We start from the raw sequence: 15,986 nt of genomic DNA, 5'->3' as shown, positions 1-15,986 counted from the left end.
AGATGGTGTGGGGTTCGGGGGAGTTCTTTCGGAGAATTAAATTTGTTTGCGAATGTGTGTATTTCGCTAGTACCTGAACTTCATTCGTGCGGGATACATTGTGGGTTTTCTAGTAGCACTGAAGTTTTTCGACATTTTTCTTCGTTTAACTGTGAAGGTTGGTCAGATAAAATCAACCCAAGAACCTCAAAGTTTCCCATCCCATCTCCAAGTTTGTGTCACTTGTAGATAGATTAATTTAGGTTCTCAAATCCCAGACTTCAGAATGGCTCTTCTGTAGGAAGCCAGTCAAAAATAGATTATCTGAGGTGTTTTCAGTACAACCGGTTCGTCTGTTTGTCTCAGGCCTTGGATGACGTTAGTGTGTTCTCAGCAAAACCTTTAAAAAACGGGCTGTGTATTACAGAGCAGATAGTTTAGTCACGGAACACGTTCAGCAAGTGCCGTTTATACTGAAAAGTTATCTGACGCGTTCCGTTCCGGGTCGCACAAAGGTGAACAATTTGTAACCTGGCAAAAGCTCATGATGTGTTTTCGGAATATCAAAACCTCTGGGCTTCCACTGGCAGCGACCGCTTCATTTGGCATAAATCAAAACAAAATACATTTTTTTGCTTTGGCTCAACAGCCATTCGATTCCATGCCCTCTATCCTCCAGCAAACATATCACCCAGCTATGAAAGTTTGGTTTGGTTGTCACCACATTGTTCTTAGGTTGGCGAGAACGTCTCCCAATGCAAAATAAAACAATCGATTACATAGTGACTTTATTGAATTATCGCACGGCTGACAGAGTCCGCATGGATTCTCATATTCTCGATAGAAGGCTTTGGTCGATAAGTTAAAAAACAAGACTGATGGACAGTCTTGTGTTTCTAGAGCCGGACAATGGAGAAGATGATGAATCGAAGTTTCAAATAGGCAGTGAACCTGATATAAACCGATTACTGGAAAAATAATTCCGATCGATAAGTTGTGTTCTATCGGAACATGGTCGGTTTGCACACTACTTCACAGCCAAATCAAACGTATTGAAATTAGCACGTCACGCATACGAAAAACCGCTCAAATTCCATAAATAAGGGGCCTATTTCAGACCCATTCTGACTACGCATGTCTCCAGGTACTAGAAGTCAACCAGAGGCAATATATGGATTGATTAGCTGCGAGCTCACAGAAGACGCACACGACTGAAGGGCAAATTTCCTATAGAATTCCCAATAACTTACATACTACTCAAATAACCTTGATCTCATCAGCAAAACAAATCAATACCCGATGCACGCCATTGACCGTATCCCAGAAACTTACGTGAAAGGGTAAGTTTACTTTCAGTGAGGCCACGTTGTTGAGAAGGCTATCTGTGATCCGTTCAAGCGGTGACAGAGTGACGACACTTTCTCTCGAATCGACAGCATCACGATGTGTCAGTACAACACTACTGAATGGAACCAGAGCCTGAGTTTTCTTTCCGAAGTAGCTAGCAGTTATAAAATCAGGCTCACTTATTACGAAAACATCTAAGTTGCTCCATTCTCCAAATCTGAGCCTAGAGTCGCTTGGTTTTCTGTTTTCACCTGTCTCTAAAGGGCGCCAAAATGCTGCAAATGAGTGCTGTTCGCATACCTGTATATAAAGCAAAATGTGCACCCCGTCGTTAAAAAACAGACACCGTTTGATTCGAAAAGATGAACATTTTCACTCTTTGAGAATCCACGTGATATAATTAATTATCGTCAAACGTGAGTTAGAAAAGGCTCAACCATCCAAACACTTTGTTGCCGGTTACATAAAATATAGCGCTCGAAGCGGGCGTGAACCAAAATAAGTCAGGCATCAAAATCCTCTCGGCTAAAAATAAATGTTTTTCGAGAGCTCATAGAAAGTGCAGTTTCACAAGGGTGAAAATTTCATCCGAGAAGGTGCTGCCCGAGGAGCCAGTCGATAGGTGACCACGTGATGTGATGAGTGGAACTAGACCCCGCGTAATTTTGAATTCATAAAGCTGCTGGTCAGTCACTCGTCGCCGAAAGACTTATTTTTCAAACTGCTAGGCTAAAGGTCGTTCTACGAAACAGAGAATGAAAACCATTCACTTGAAAATGACTCTATTCTACTTTATAAATGGTATAATATTTGACTGGTACCCATCTCGCGGTTCCAAGGATTCGTAGAAGCACAATTCTGCGTCCGGCAACAGACGGACGGCAAAGTGCGGTCTTCGTGAAAACTTCAGAATAAAGCAGTCGTTTGCAAAGTCTGGTTCGTAACTTTGACGCAGGTTGCTGTCCGCTGCGAGGACCGCTGGACTCAATTTTCCTACCATTTTTTTGAGATGAATAAGGCAAGCTTGTCACGTGGAAAACTCAGCTACGAGGCCGATCAGGTGCTCGTCTATCGCAGGCATTCTGAAACGTCGGAATCTTCGAGACAGGCAATCTGGGAGGAAACTGACGGCAAGAACGCAATGCATCTTGCAAATCGCAGAGAGTCGCGAGGACCCCAAATATGCCCTTCTCGTTTTTGATCAGACAGTCCTAAATTCTTGCCAAACTTATTTTCTGCTTGATTGACCGCTCGTTTCTCACAAGACAAAGGAATCAACAGCCATAAGGATCTTTATAGGAGGGAATCTGTGCCAACCATTTGGACATGCTCACTGGTTTTTAATCCCACTACGATTATTACCAGATTTCCTTCGACCTGCTGTACTGGGTTTTAAGTTTCTGTTTCTGTTTGTGAAAAAATCATTATTTGGATTGAAAACCTATATATCGTCCAAAAAAAGCACAAGTGTTGGTGTTTTGCTGAGAGATTTCGAGTAATCTAAAAGAAAGAGAAAGAACACATAAAGGCAATTATCACTTAGTAGCAAATACACTCACTATGTTGTTCGGGGTGGTTTTCAGTCGTTGGACAATGGAACCATATTAAAGCGACAACGTTTTCGACCTCCGTTGAGATCTCCCAAAAGTCTAACCGCATCCCCTCGTGACACAGGATGATCGAACTTTACTTCATACGTTGCAACATATTCGGTGTGTAACGGTTCCGTGACTCTATCCAGTAGAATACATTTTTCAATCCGAAGACCATTTTCAAACTTTCGAGATTGAAGCTAGTGCAAATGTGTAAAAGTGATGATGAAAGTAAATGAAGATGAAGCTTTTAGAGTTACGATGAACACATCAAGCCAGAAAAAACACTAACACCTCATTATTTTCTGCCAAACAAAGCTTACAAATTGAAAACCACCTTTCATTTTACTGGTCCGGACAAAAATATTTTACTTGATACCTTTTGTCCAGATACTTTTTCACGAAAAGCGCATAAAATTTATTACTGTCACACTGCAGGTTTATCTAAGCAGTTTTTGTTCTCCCACGCTCTCTCGATCGTTTGCAGTGTAATTCTAGCCTTCTTAAAGCATTTACTGAAAGTTGACATAAACCTTTCAAAAAGGTCACCACAGCTCTATCACATGATTGCATGACAAAATGATTCTCATACTGATAGCTTAATAGCAAGGATGGCTTGATCATTTTTCACTACCGCTTAAGTCTATCTCGTCATCATTCAACTGGTGAATCGATAAAACCTCACGTGACCGTTTGGCCGCATCCATACCGATTGGGGCTTTGGAATAAGAAATCCAGGAAGCATGCACAAAACAGCGTAAATGCCAGTTAATCGTCCTGTTGAGTCTGAATGACTTGCTCCAAGAGGATTCTGTTTTTTATTTATCATTGTCCTTTATTCCATATATTTCACCACAAACTGGTTTGTCTGCTTACTATCAAAGCACTAATCTTTCTTGTTGAGAGCAGGCGCAATGAAGAGTTATATTAAAATTGCATTGAGCAAAATACGTTGCCACGCTGTCAACCTACCTTTTCACACATGCACCATTTGGATGGGAATGTCAGTCTGGCTCCTGAAAAGACAGATTTTTGCAATGGGTTTCTATCATCTAACGACAGCGATGCTTAGAATTGAGAACGTGATACGCGAAGTTGCCACGGAGCTCTTGAGAGTAACAACAGGCAGTAAATGTCATTTAGAATAAACCCAATCAAAATCACGTAGAGCAAACCGCAAGGTTCTTTGTTTAATCAACTTACGTTCAAAATAATCACCCCGGCTTTCTGCAGGATAACCTGTAGATGGGATCATAGAGGAAACATGTGCAAACAAAATTCAAGTTTTGAATTCGCTTTTATTCGGCTAAATTTCCTAGTTTATGCTACGTTTGGAAAATTTGACCTTCAAAGAATGCCCGGGTTCGAACCACGGACATTCCGGTCAGTGAATCTGCTCTCTAACCAATGAGTCACTTTACTCACGTTCTTAAGAATGAAACACCTTTAATCTTGGAAACGTTGTGTTTGTAGCAGAAAACGAACCATTACTATAACAGATAATTTTCAGTGAATAACGGAAACAAATTAAGGTGTAAGGTTTACTCAAGGCATCATCAATTGCTTTAATCTTGGAAACGCTGTGTGTTTGTAGCAGAAAACGAACTATTACTATAACAGATAACTTTCAGTGAATAACGGAAACAAATTACCGTGTAAGGTTTACTCAAGGCATCATCAATTTAACAAAAAAGCACAGAACTCCTAAATTTATCACTAGTACAGTTTCTTAAGTTTGACTGTCAAAATATATCTATTTCCGTAAATTTGGTAATTATGGGTCTCTGCTGAAAATCCACAGACAGTCCAATACCGGTTTGGTTCTACTTTGGTCTCACAAAGTAAGCTTGGTCCCCGGAGGCTGAGTTAATCGGTCCCTGAGTTAAATAGCATTTCGATGGTATATTTACTTTCAAAGTCACACGCTTGATTAAATCGCCAGAGATTCCTGGCTCTGACAGGAGAAGAAATTTTATTGAATATTTTCGTAACGGTACTCTGAAGCATACTGCGCAAAGAAACATCAATGGAATGGCGCCAATGATTGACTTCGTCTGGAAGTTAGCTGTGTTGCGGAATTTGTGGAGTCGCTTTGTAACATTTGCTTGAATTTGAGCGAGGAATGATCGCAGTCAATGAATATCCAGGAAAGCTCAATAAGACGCGTTTAGGAGAAGATGGATGCCCAGTTTTTGTAAATGAGATGCAAATGAGAGTTTTACTTCCCTGTCCAATAGTCTGTAATTGGTCAGTTGGCATTTCCTAATAAATAACTCCACAGCGAATGCCTTCTCCTGTTCACCTGGAGCAACTTCACTTTTATCACGCCCTTCAAGCTTGAGAAATTTTCATCAAACGCATCACCTCATGTAGAACAAAAAAATTCAGCAGACATACGGCTCAAACAGAGCTTGAAATGTTAGGTCCATAAGGGCGCATTACTTGTTAGAAGCAAGCTAATTCCCGGTTTCCAAACTGTAGCTTCAACACTTCCAAGAGATTTGGACAGCCCACTGTCAGTTTCGCCAACTTCAGAGCTACCCTCTGGCTTTCATAAACTTTTTTAGCAGTCAAAAGCCCGATTGAGGATAGATGATGCCATGCTTCTATTTTCAGAATAATATCCGAGCAAACGGAGTCTCAGTTGAGCCTTCCGTTTGAAGCGCTTTTCAACTGGGTGTCACACACCATGTTATATCCGGAACACTTAAAAAGGTATCGAACGAATTTGCGTTGACATTGTGCCGGAAATCAAATCAGTCCGACCAAAGATTACTTCGCTTTAATTCACTGAGATTTATTGATCTGATCACGGTATATTCATCCGTCCGTGCGTGAACCCACCTTAAGTCTGTGCATTCTCAGTAATCGAACAACATAACGCAAGCTGCGCCAAGGTTGTGAGAAAATTTAACAGTTTAAAGTGTTTGGACCTCAGTTTCAGTCATGCTTGAGAACAGAGTTTTAGCTTTGCTAGTAGACGGCATCTCGGAAAGTAAGTACTGGTCGTACCAGCCAGAGTTGTTTGATAGAGAATTAGATGGCGAAATGGCCCAAGTGATTAGAGCGCGAATTTACTGACCGAAAGGTCCGTTGTTCGAACCCGACCTCTGCCTCTCAACTCTCCCTGCCTAGGCTTGGGCAACTTGGCAGTATCCCAGCCCTCGTGCAGCCTTTGGGTGGCATGGCAGTTAGGCACCGAAAGGGTGCTACAGCTGGGCGTTTTTTTAGAATAGTGTTAAGTGTCAATACTCTCCGAAAAGGTTAATATGGCATTCTTTTGCAGAGAATTAAATAACACCCACCCGCTCCCGAAGCAAAGCACATATCACGTTCGATACGAATAGTCCGGTGGAAATGGAATAGGCATATGGGGGCAGATAGGTTAGTTTCACGTCACTCTAGTTGTTTACATAACTCAGTAACCACCGACTAAGAGTAGTTCACAGCGAACACCTTCTGTACCAACGTTTTGAATCTCACCTGCCAAAGTTGCACAACCGATTTCTTGCAAGTTCAACTGTCGATTCAACACCCACAGATAGAAATCTCTTGGCAGATTTTGATGCTCTGGGCGAAGTTTTTCACGATCCACGGTAATCGCGAGTGTAAACACGCCTGTTTCCTCCTGTTCAAGAACTTCACAATTTGAGAATCGTCTCCTTCTCCAGTATTCTTCGTTCAGTTCGCTTAGCTAAAACACGAACAAGATGTACATATGAAAGGGTGACATTGCAAGGCCAAGATAGAGAATTAGAAGTCGACACATCAATCACATCGCTCAAGTGTGAACACGTTCGCCTGTTCAGACGCGTCCAACGCGTTCAGTTGCGTCCAACGTGCGTTGGTGGCGTAGTGGTCACACGCTCGCCTCGCATGTCACACGTATGGGGTTCAAATCACGGCACGGCCATTGGATTTGTACTGCTGATGAGCTCTAATAAGAGCGAAACTCGAGTCAAGTGCTTCCCTTTGGTGTGGACTCACCGAAATAACTACGCCAGAACAGGAGGACGATAGCTCAAACGAGAGTGGTGTGACTATGAACAAAATATCGTTGCCGCAAAATCCCAAAACTGAATCAGAATGGTTTCATGTTTCATTCTTACCGACTTGCACGGGTTCGAACGATCAACACTGAATCTTTCGGGATCCAACTGGACAGAGATAGCTGAAATGCGAAAAAAGTAAACTCCCAAGATGGGTTGATAACATCTGAATATTTATTCCAAATTTACTTGACATGATAGCATTGTGAAAGCGACAGGTTCAGCTTTTGTTGGATTATACGAGAGACACAATTATTTAATGGACAAAAACTGAGCGTAGACACAAGACTTACTGTGCAGAGCTCCCGAACTTTGAGCTGTTCTAAATATGTTTAGGAGCAACAGTGGCAAAAGGTTGTTCATATTGGTGAAGGGCAATTTTTTGTGGATTGAGGTCACTCTACATTTATATGAATGACCGCAGACTGCGTGCACCTCGCTCATTGGTCCGTCAGACTGGTATCACCAACATCAAGTACCGTTTGATTGGTAGAATCTGAAGTAACGCGGAAACCATCAGTAGCTGACCCGGATATCTACACAATGTTTTCGATACGCTATAGAAGGGTTTTCTAACTGGTCTTGAAAAGCAGCAAAGCACTATTCAGGTGTCCTTGAGAAAACACTGCCATCCTGCACTTTATTAGCCCGCTGGTGGTTTGAACGCGTAACATTCGACTGCGATTGACTGACCGCCAGTGTGAGTAAATTGTGCTTTCACACGTATTCATTCACGTCACGTGATGTGCTTCTGACTATCATTAAGAGTAACGAATCAGAGAAGGAACGATTTGGAATACGTACTACTCTTCGTCCAAGGCAGACTATTTTTTATTTCCTGAGAAATTAGCTTTGCAATTTAAATGTTAGTGACTATCCATCCAAAGGGTTGACGCAGAATTTATAAATTCACATCAAATAATGCAAGGCTGTCTCATATACTAAACCCCATGCTCAGGTGCCGACCTGGCGTTTCAACTTAGATTTAAGACTAAAGCAAAAATCCGACGACTGTTTTTATCATTTTTCACCAAATTTTATGAAAAGATCATTTCCGGTTTTGGTTCAATTTTCAATCGTGTATTTTTGGCTTCGTCGATGCCGCTGGAGACTTCTTTGAGGATCTAACCGAAAACGCTTGGCCAACATCCAGCCATGTTCTTTAGTTCCGACTAGTGTGACCAAGTCGTTTACGGAAGATTTGTTTTGAAAAAACAGAATCAATTTTATACCAGTTGCTCTTCGCATGTAACAGCCAAACGGTATCTTTGAGTGACGCGTAATTCCAGAACCTCCGGGAAGGCGAAATAAAGTCGGAGCTGAGATTCAGTACGGTACTATTAACGTAAGATATAAATTCACAAACTTCGGACAGTAGGTACTCGTCCACAGCGAAGTGTCCACTACAAAAGTACCAACCAAATGAGCAAACAGGCACCCACGTGAGTCACTCACACGTGCATAAGGTCGGTCACAGATGACAGGATGACCTTGGAGTGGTCTGGCTACCCAATGAGCTATTTTAACAAAAAACGCTTATGCAGTTGACAAAGTAAGTACGTAATGTTATAATGGAAGCAAAATAAGGGTGAAAACACCACAAAATCAAAGACAAGTAAGTGAAGTGGTCGGGACAAACAAGCACAATTTCATACGTACGCATTAAACACCAAAAGTGTAGCGAGGGTTACAAATAGGAGCAGAAGAAACGTGGGAAATTTCAAGTGTCAAAGTAATGGAAGATACACCGCATTAGGAAGTTTATAGATATTCATCGTTCAGCCGATCTACAAATAGGACAGAAGAAACGTGGGAAATTTCAAGTGTCAAAGTAATGGAAGATACACCGCATTAGGAAGTTTATAGATCTTCATCGTTCAGCCGATCTACCTGAGAAACAAACATGGATTTTTTGTTGCAGGCTTGGATTACGGTTCTATTGCAACACCAGCATCGATCGATACACTCGAATTTAAAAAACATGCTTACACAAAATATGGTGATGGCACTTATGCCGATGGTATTGCTGTTGTCATCTAAACGAAGACTTCTGAGTTGGAACTACACGCATTATTCGTAATTCACTACGTTTAAGTTGCTGAAAACTCCTGGACTGCCCACGACCGGTTTTACCCCTCTTGAGGCTCATCAGGTAGGCGCAGTCTCCTAGTTTCCATCAACCTTATTTTCTACTTGAAACCAACTTGCACGAAATTAGCGAATATACACTCATCTGCAAACTAATTTGGTTCTTTCGAGAGACTCACCTGGAACCCAGCTGAATCTCTCGTTTATGATGTTCTCAGGCTTCACCAGGCCGACTCGTGTTTCAGTCGCTACGATATTCGAGATATCTCGATACATATATGTCCGCAATGCACTACGCATAAGGTTACTGAAAACTCATCGACAACCCACGACCGGTCTCGGCCTTCTTGGGGCTCATCAGGTAGGTGCAGTCTCCGTCACCCTCATGTTCTACTTAAAAAAAACTATTATTTTGATGTTTTTTTTTCGAAAAAAGAGAGTATATTTATACAAATCTGTTGCTTCAGATTGTTGTTTCTTGTGCGGTGGCCGAGCTATTGGTTACGCCTGCACTGAGCCTGCCAGACTACGCGATAGGGAGAAGACAGAGAACTGGATACACGGCTGTATTGTCAGGACAAAACGTACAGAGCGTCTGCGTAATATATAGGATGACTAAATGGCGAAATATGCTCGTTCACTTGTTCGCTCCGTACAGCCAGTGATGGTGTTCCGGTCGTGAACACTCTCAGGCCCACTCCGCTGGGCGTGTGTTGCTAGGCCGGGTTTCGTGGGAGCCGTCAACTCACCTGCTTTCCGGACGCGTCGTATCGATGGTGACCTTGGGGATGCGTCACTCTCTGCACATGTACTTTTTCTTCTGTCTGGGCGCGCCCTGACACAGATCATCTGCTCTTCACATCCTTGGCCATGCCTGGGTTCGATCCTCGGGCCTCTGTCCGTGATAGTGACCATAAATTTTGCAACAACACGAGTAATCAAATAAAGTCTTTCAACTGCTTTTTTGTTCGTTTGTGGCGCCACTCTGCTGACAGGCAGATGAGTCTGTCAAGAGAAACATGACAGTTTCGGTCTTGTCGTTTTTATATGTTAGTCGTCCACCGACCATCTGGACGCAGTTTTTACCAACATGTGGTCGGATGATCGATTCCGACAAAAACACGACAACCCATGCTGCTTGGTCACACGACCGTTCAAAGTCATTTTGTCTGGCACAGCTCAGAGAATTGCAGAGCCGTTGTCGATCTGTGCAGCCGTACACATACAGCTCAAGATTTTGGAGGCACCGCATCGAGCATTTGTGCGTACATTTAAAGCCGGTGGTTCAAGTGTGCAGTTAAGAGGTTAGAACACCAAAATCAAATACCCAATTTCGAAACTCTACAAACTGTCTTTAAGGCTATAGCAGGATATGGCGGATTTTTCCACTCCTGTTCAAATTTCAAACTGTCAATAAAAAATAGTCCGTCACAGAATTAGTAACAGGCTGCGAATCAGTAGACGGAGTGGTGTCTTAATACACGCGAAAACCCATTACACGACCTCTTTGACCAGACCGAGAGTCCCCCGAAGATTCGCCGAGATCACTATGGAATTACTCTCAAACTTGGTCTGCCATTCTCTCTCAAAATGAGCAACCCATCGGGTCAGAAGACCCGGTTTACTCAGTTCACAGCTTGCTTACGTTTCGTTTATTTTGGAATTCATGCACTAGCTTGCTTTTGTAATGAGAATGGCGGCCAATTCTGATGACCTCCAGAGGAAATTTGAATACTTAGACGAAACTCAACAAATCTGGGTTGCCTGAATCGATCGGGAACGACGAAGTAACTAAACGACGACCCACAGTTCACATTCGCTAACTAGATAGAGAAAATTCGTCGCGCTGTCGGAAGGCTGGACAGTTATGTTCATAGGAAACGCATGCTTTCTGAGAGTCTACTTACCCTTACACTGCTCAACCTGTCTAACATGTCTTTACTGGCAGTTTCTGGATGCCAATTAACGGATTACAAAATGGAGGGTTTTGGGAAGACTTTCACTTTAGATTTATAAATTATATTTATGCAACACGAAACGAGAATGTAGTGCCTTGATAATTTGAAAAATCTGGAAGGAAGAAATGAAAACAAAGGAACGGGTGAATTCAAGGATACGTTTGGACCATCCGTCAACGGAAGAAAGATGGTGAACACGGCAAAAAAACTCATCGCCTTCTCAGAAATGCACTCACCAGACTGGCAGAATTATAGAGACGATCACTCCTTGTAGCAAGGCACCATATTGAAACGACAACGCTTGCGACCTCCGTTGAGTTCTCCCAAAAGCCGAACTGCATCTCCTCGAGGAACAGGCCTGTTGAACTGCACTCCGTATGTAGCAATATACTCGGTGTGTATTGCTTCGCTGGCTCTATCCAGTAGAGCGCATTTTTCAATCCTGAGGCCATTTTCAAAATCCCGCGATTTCAGCTAGCATGAATATAAGACCCGTTGCGGGGAAATTAAAAACTGATGAGCATTTTTATGCCTGAACACTGTACCGAGCAAAAGGAATTGGATCAGTTTAAAGGGATTATCGATCAACAGTCTGTTCGGTTTTGAAATTCAGTAGGCTTGAGAAAGAGAAATCTGGCGTTATCTTATCAGAGCTTTGTTTCATATCGGTCCTTTAAGGACTGTATCTTCTTGCTTCCTCTTTGCGTGTCGTAATTTTCATCCATCTAAGGTATTTGGTAAAATCTAAGATCTAACACCGAATTGGACCTTCTCAATTCACAAAACTAAAGAAATAATGAATATTGTTCGCATCCAATCCGATGGAAAATAAGTTCGCTCTTTGACCACTGCTGGTTTAAAGTATCGATCCGTCGTTTTATTGATCAATAATTCAAAAGGTATCGATTAATCGCTTGCAATTCACTTGATTTCGAAATCCATGCGATTCTGGAGAACGCGCTTTATTTCGTGATGGACACTTTGGGAAGGAGAGATAGAGTTGGTTGTATCGCACTGTGTGTTGTTTCATACAGTTCGATTGAATATTGTCCGCACAGCATAATCGGTCTCAGACACAACTGACATGAAATAGTTTGGTTTGGAAGAACCACATTCTGGCCCATAGCGCTGAGAAGAGTTTTGGCTACTAAACTACTCAGAAAATAGGTACCCTAGGCAAGTGTCGAACAAAACAGAACGGAGGCATCTGACTTGTTGCTAACGTACCTTATCACAAACACAGCCTTTCGCTGGGAACGTCAGTTTCACTCCTGAAAGGGGAAAATCCGTACTTGTGATATTCATGCGCTAGCCTTCAAAAGTTCATCCACCACAATTCCCTTGAAATACACTTCACTCAGCAGTCATCCATTCCATATAAAACAATCAAAGTTAGCATCTACTGACTGGCAGTTGAAAAGCACGCAACCGTCCGTGATTCATGTAACTTACGTTCGAAATCCTTATCACAGCCAGTTTCAGGGTAACCTGTTGGTAGAAGCGTTTAGAGAACAAAGTTGAATACAACTCAGCCTTGTAAAATAAATTTGTGTACCTGATTGCCGCTTGTAAGAAATGTATCATACATCTTGAGTTCCAGTAATGATGAGCACAGAGAACAAGTAAACTCAATTTTGTTGGACCACAAACTGTAGTTGTTCTTGATGGAACTGTGTGTGATAGGGGGCCGACAGATAATCCGTGAGAAATGCCGTGACCAGTAATGTTACGACACACGATATTTTTACAGCACACAAGGGAGTACGCTAAGTAACGTTCTACTTCGAACGGTCTTGTCACTACTCGGTATTCATTTCTGTATGGACCAAGTTTGCAGAAAATTTATGATGAATGTAAAACGATCGTTTGTTTTGAACTTAGTTCAAACTGTTACACATGATTGTTGAATCTGCCGAATTTCGGATTGAATACCCATTTTCGGGACAGAAAATAAACAGAAAACGGAAGGGCTAAAACACCTTGCATGCTGAAAGGAAGTCGTTAAAAAAGTCCACGTTAGACCAAGCAAAACCATTGTCCATGGTTTCAAAAAACCTGTTTTCTCGTTGAACACATGCCACTGTAGGCGCAAGTGGGTTTTTGATATGATGCGCGTATGCAGAACAAATCTATAAGACGTCCGATCCTCAAAATTGCATCCTAGAGGTCTAATTATTCTAGAAACATTCTGAATGATATTTGGAGTAAAACCAACACGAATTCTGAGGACATCACACCTATCTGTTTTTGGACAATAGCATAGTTTTTACTGGTCTCTCGAACATTGCTGAACCATGAAAAAAAGCGAGTGTTTGTGGCATTTTTTCAGAGTGGAGAATATTCCTTGACTGGTACCTGCTAAGGTCGCGCAACCAATTTCTTGCAGGTTTAGCTGTCGATTCAACACCCACAGATAGAAATCTCTTGGCAGGTTTTGATGCTCTGGAAGGAGTTTATCATGATCCACGGTAATCGCGAGTGTAAACACGCCTGTTTCCTCCTGTTCAAGAACTTCGAACACTCCTGTTTCTTCCTCCTGTCCAAGAACCTCACAATTTGAGAAACGTCCCCTTCGCCAGTATTCTTCGTTCAATTCGCTCAGCTGAAACCAGAACGGATTGCGCATTTATCAGGATGACATTGCGTGAAAAGGCTGGTGAATCAGACTACTTTTAGGTTCCGCTTACCGACTTGCACGGGTTCGAGTGATCAACATCGAATCTTTCAGGATCCAGCTGAACGTAAACCGCTGAAACAAGCAGAGATGTAAACCGCTATGGACAGGTCAATAATGGCCTATCGTAGGTAGCCTTGAAGCTAATTTTTGAATAAACAAAACCACAAAACAGAGGGCTATTTGTCTTTTGTTAGCCGGAACTCACTGTGGTAATCTCCTAAACTCTGAGCTGTATGAATGACGTTCACGAGTAACAAAAGCCACATTTTGGTGAAAGATGAATCTTTGCGAAGCAGCCTCTATTTATTTGTCCAGGCACACACCGGGTGTTCCACACTGGTCGACCTAGTTTAGCGATAAGTACTTTTTGGATGACACGACGAAATAATGTGTATGGATTTACCATAGATGTCTAGTGTTGATCGAAGCTACACTTTATACCTGGAGTTTCGTTTCTGGATAGCTACTCACAGTTTGAAGTGAGCTTGTGACGAACGGTGGAGACTCATCGTTGAACTGTTAGACAGAGTGCTTCTCATGAATCCGGAAGGGGGTCTGGTCTCACCAGATTCCAGTGAGTAGTATGACTGATTACTACTCAGCTGCAATTGAGTGGTCTTCGTTTTGGCTTCATTAGACACTGCCTCGCATTAATTACTGCTGACTAGCTTTGAGTAGATAGCACACAAAATGCTCGCTAGAAACAGGGTAACAGTAAACCGTATTGCGGGGTAGTGATTTCTGGCTAAATATTGGCATCCAATCCAGAATGAACGGGTTTCAATTCTCCGCAGTACTCATACGTTTTGCCCCGACGTTATTTTCTACCAAGGACATTTTTCAATCAATTGGAAAATGTTTGGGTCCGACTGGGTAGTCATCGTTTCAGAGAGGTGTGGTAAACATTAATGCACAACTCACAAGGATGCTGAAAATCCGTCGACAGCCCACGACCGGTTTCGCTCTTTTTGGGGCTCGTCAAGTAGGCGCAGTCCCCGAGTTTACGTCAGCCTTATGTTCTACTTGAAACCACGAAATTAGTGAATATACACGCATTTGTAAACACATTTGGTTTTGCGATAGACTCACCCGGAACCCAACTGAATCTCTCGGTTTTGATGTTTCTAGGCAACTGAATGTGCTGCAATTTGTTTCAAGTAGAACATAAGGTTGACGGAAGCCTCGGGACCGTGCCTTTCTGATGAGCCCCAAGAAGGGCGAAAACGGTCGTGGACTTCGAGGAGTTTTCAGCAACCCTATGAGTAATGCATTACATACATATTATGTATCGCGATATCTCGAATATTGTAGCGACTGAAACGTGAGGTGGCCTGGTGCAGCACATTCAGTTGCTGGGACAGATCAAAACCGAGAGATTCAACTGTGTTCCAGGTGTGTCTCTCGCAAAACCAAATTTGTTTGCAAACGAGTGTATTTCCCTAAAGTTGATGGATTTATATTGCTGGGCTGCGTTCCGTTTTACGTAAGTCGAGAAGCAACCCGTGAGATTTCTTATGCTTAGCCGACTTGATCAGTGCTTGGCTTCGGTCTGAAGTTCCTGTTTTTTGGTCAGTAGGGACTGTTGGTTAGCTGGGGACTGTTTTCAATTTGAAAACCGGATTTTGCGGCCTTGCTTTTCTGTCTAGGACAGAATCGAATATTTCTCTTGGAGTCGCTCACAGATTTTGTACGCCTGTTTTCCTTCGGGAGGTACCGGGACAATCTTTTTCGGGTTTGGGGGTGGGGTGGGAGCTTACTCTGCCTGAATTTTGTACTTTTAGACCTAGACCATTTCGCTGATAACCGCACACTGCCCCGCGTCGTCTCAGTCAATCCAAAACTGCTCCCCACACGCTTGCCAGTTCTGCACATCACTGACCACTGATTATTGGCAGTGCCGGGTGTCAGTAGCAGATCACTGTTTCCTTTTATCTACTTGCCCTGGCAGGAAAATGACTTCAGTGGCCTTGACGAGCACGAAGAAGTGAGAATGATTGGTTCCATGAAGGTAAAGTCAAAATGAACGCCTCATTCGGGTTCAGGTTCCGTTTATGACATAATTCTTTCTTGACTAGGCTGGATAGTATAACAGCGAACAGGTGTTGCATTGCTAGAAGGCCAGAATGCAGGAGCTCGTATGGGAGACCGTAGGTACCAGGAGAGGATCTTTTCCAGATAAGCACCACCAAAAAAGGCTGGATAAACAGCGAACAGGTGTTGCATTGCTAGAAGGCCAGAATGCAGGAGCTCGTATGGGAGACCGTAGGTACCAGGAGAGGATCGATCTCAGATAAGC

At 42.7% G+C, this 15,986-nt stretch overlaps 2 protein-coding genes across 2 annotated transcripts in view; both read right to left on the bottom strand.

Annotated features, from left to right (window-relative positions):
- Nucleotides 1-2,905: 2,905 nt before the first annotated feature.
- Nucleotides 2,906-11,354, bottom strand: T265_04709 (hypothetical protein; the record flags this gene model as incomplete). Its single annotated transcript, XM_009169513.1, has 4 exons — nucleotides 2,906-3,118; nucleotides 3,891-3,934; nucleotides 6,384-6,612; nucleotides 11,250-11,354. 4 exons carry the CDS (start codon nucleotides 11,352-11,354, stop codon nucleotides 2,906-2,908), a joined length of 591 nt encoding a protein of 196 aa, XP_009167777.1.
- A 1,925-nt stretch (nucleotides 11,355-13,279) lies between these two features.
- Nucleotides 13,280-15,986, bottom strand: part of T265_04708 (hypothetical protein) — a gene marked incomplete at both ends in the record, with an annotated part of 11,339 nt that continues 8,632 nt past the window's right edge. The window contains one exon of the mRNA XM_009169512.1: nucleotides 13,280-13,615. Within this exon, the coding sequence (XP_009167776.1) occupies nucleotides 13,280-13,615 (336 nt within the window). The remainder of the gene's footprint in view (nucleotides 13,616-15,986) is intronic.

This window comes from Opisthorchis viverrini, assembly GCF_000715545.1.
Source record: "Opisthorchis viverrini unplaced genomic scaffold opera_v5_81, whole genome shotgun sequence".
NCBI lineage: Eukaryota > Metazoa > Platyhelminthes > Trematoda > Opisthorchiida > Opisthorchiidae > Opisthorchis > Opisthorchis viverrini.
Note: the sequence above shows the minus strand (reverse complement) of the source record. Positions and strands in the feature narration are given on the sequence as shown.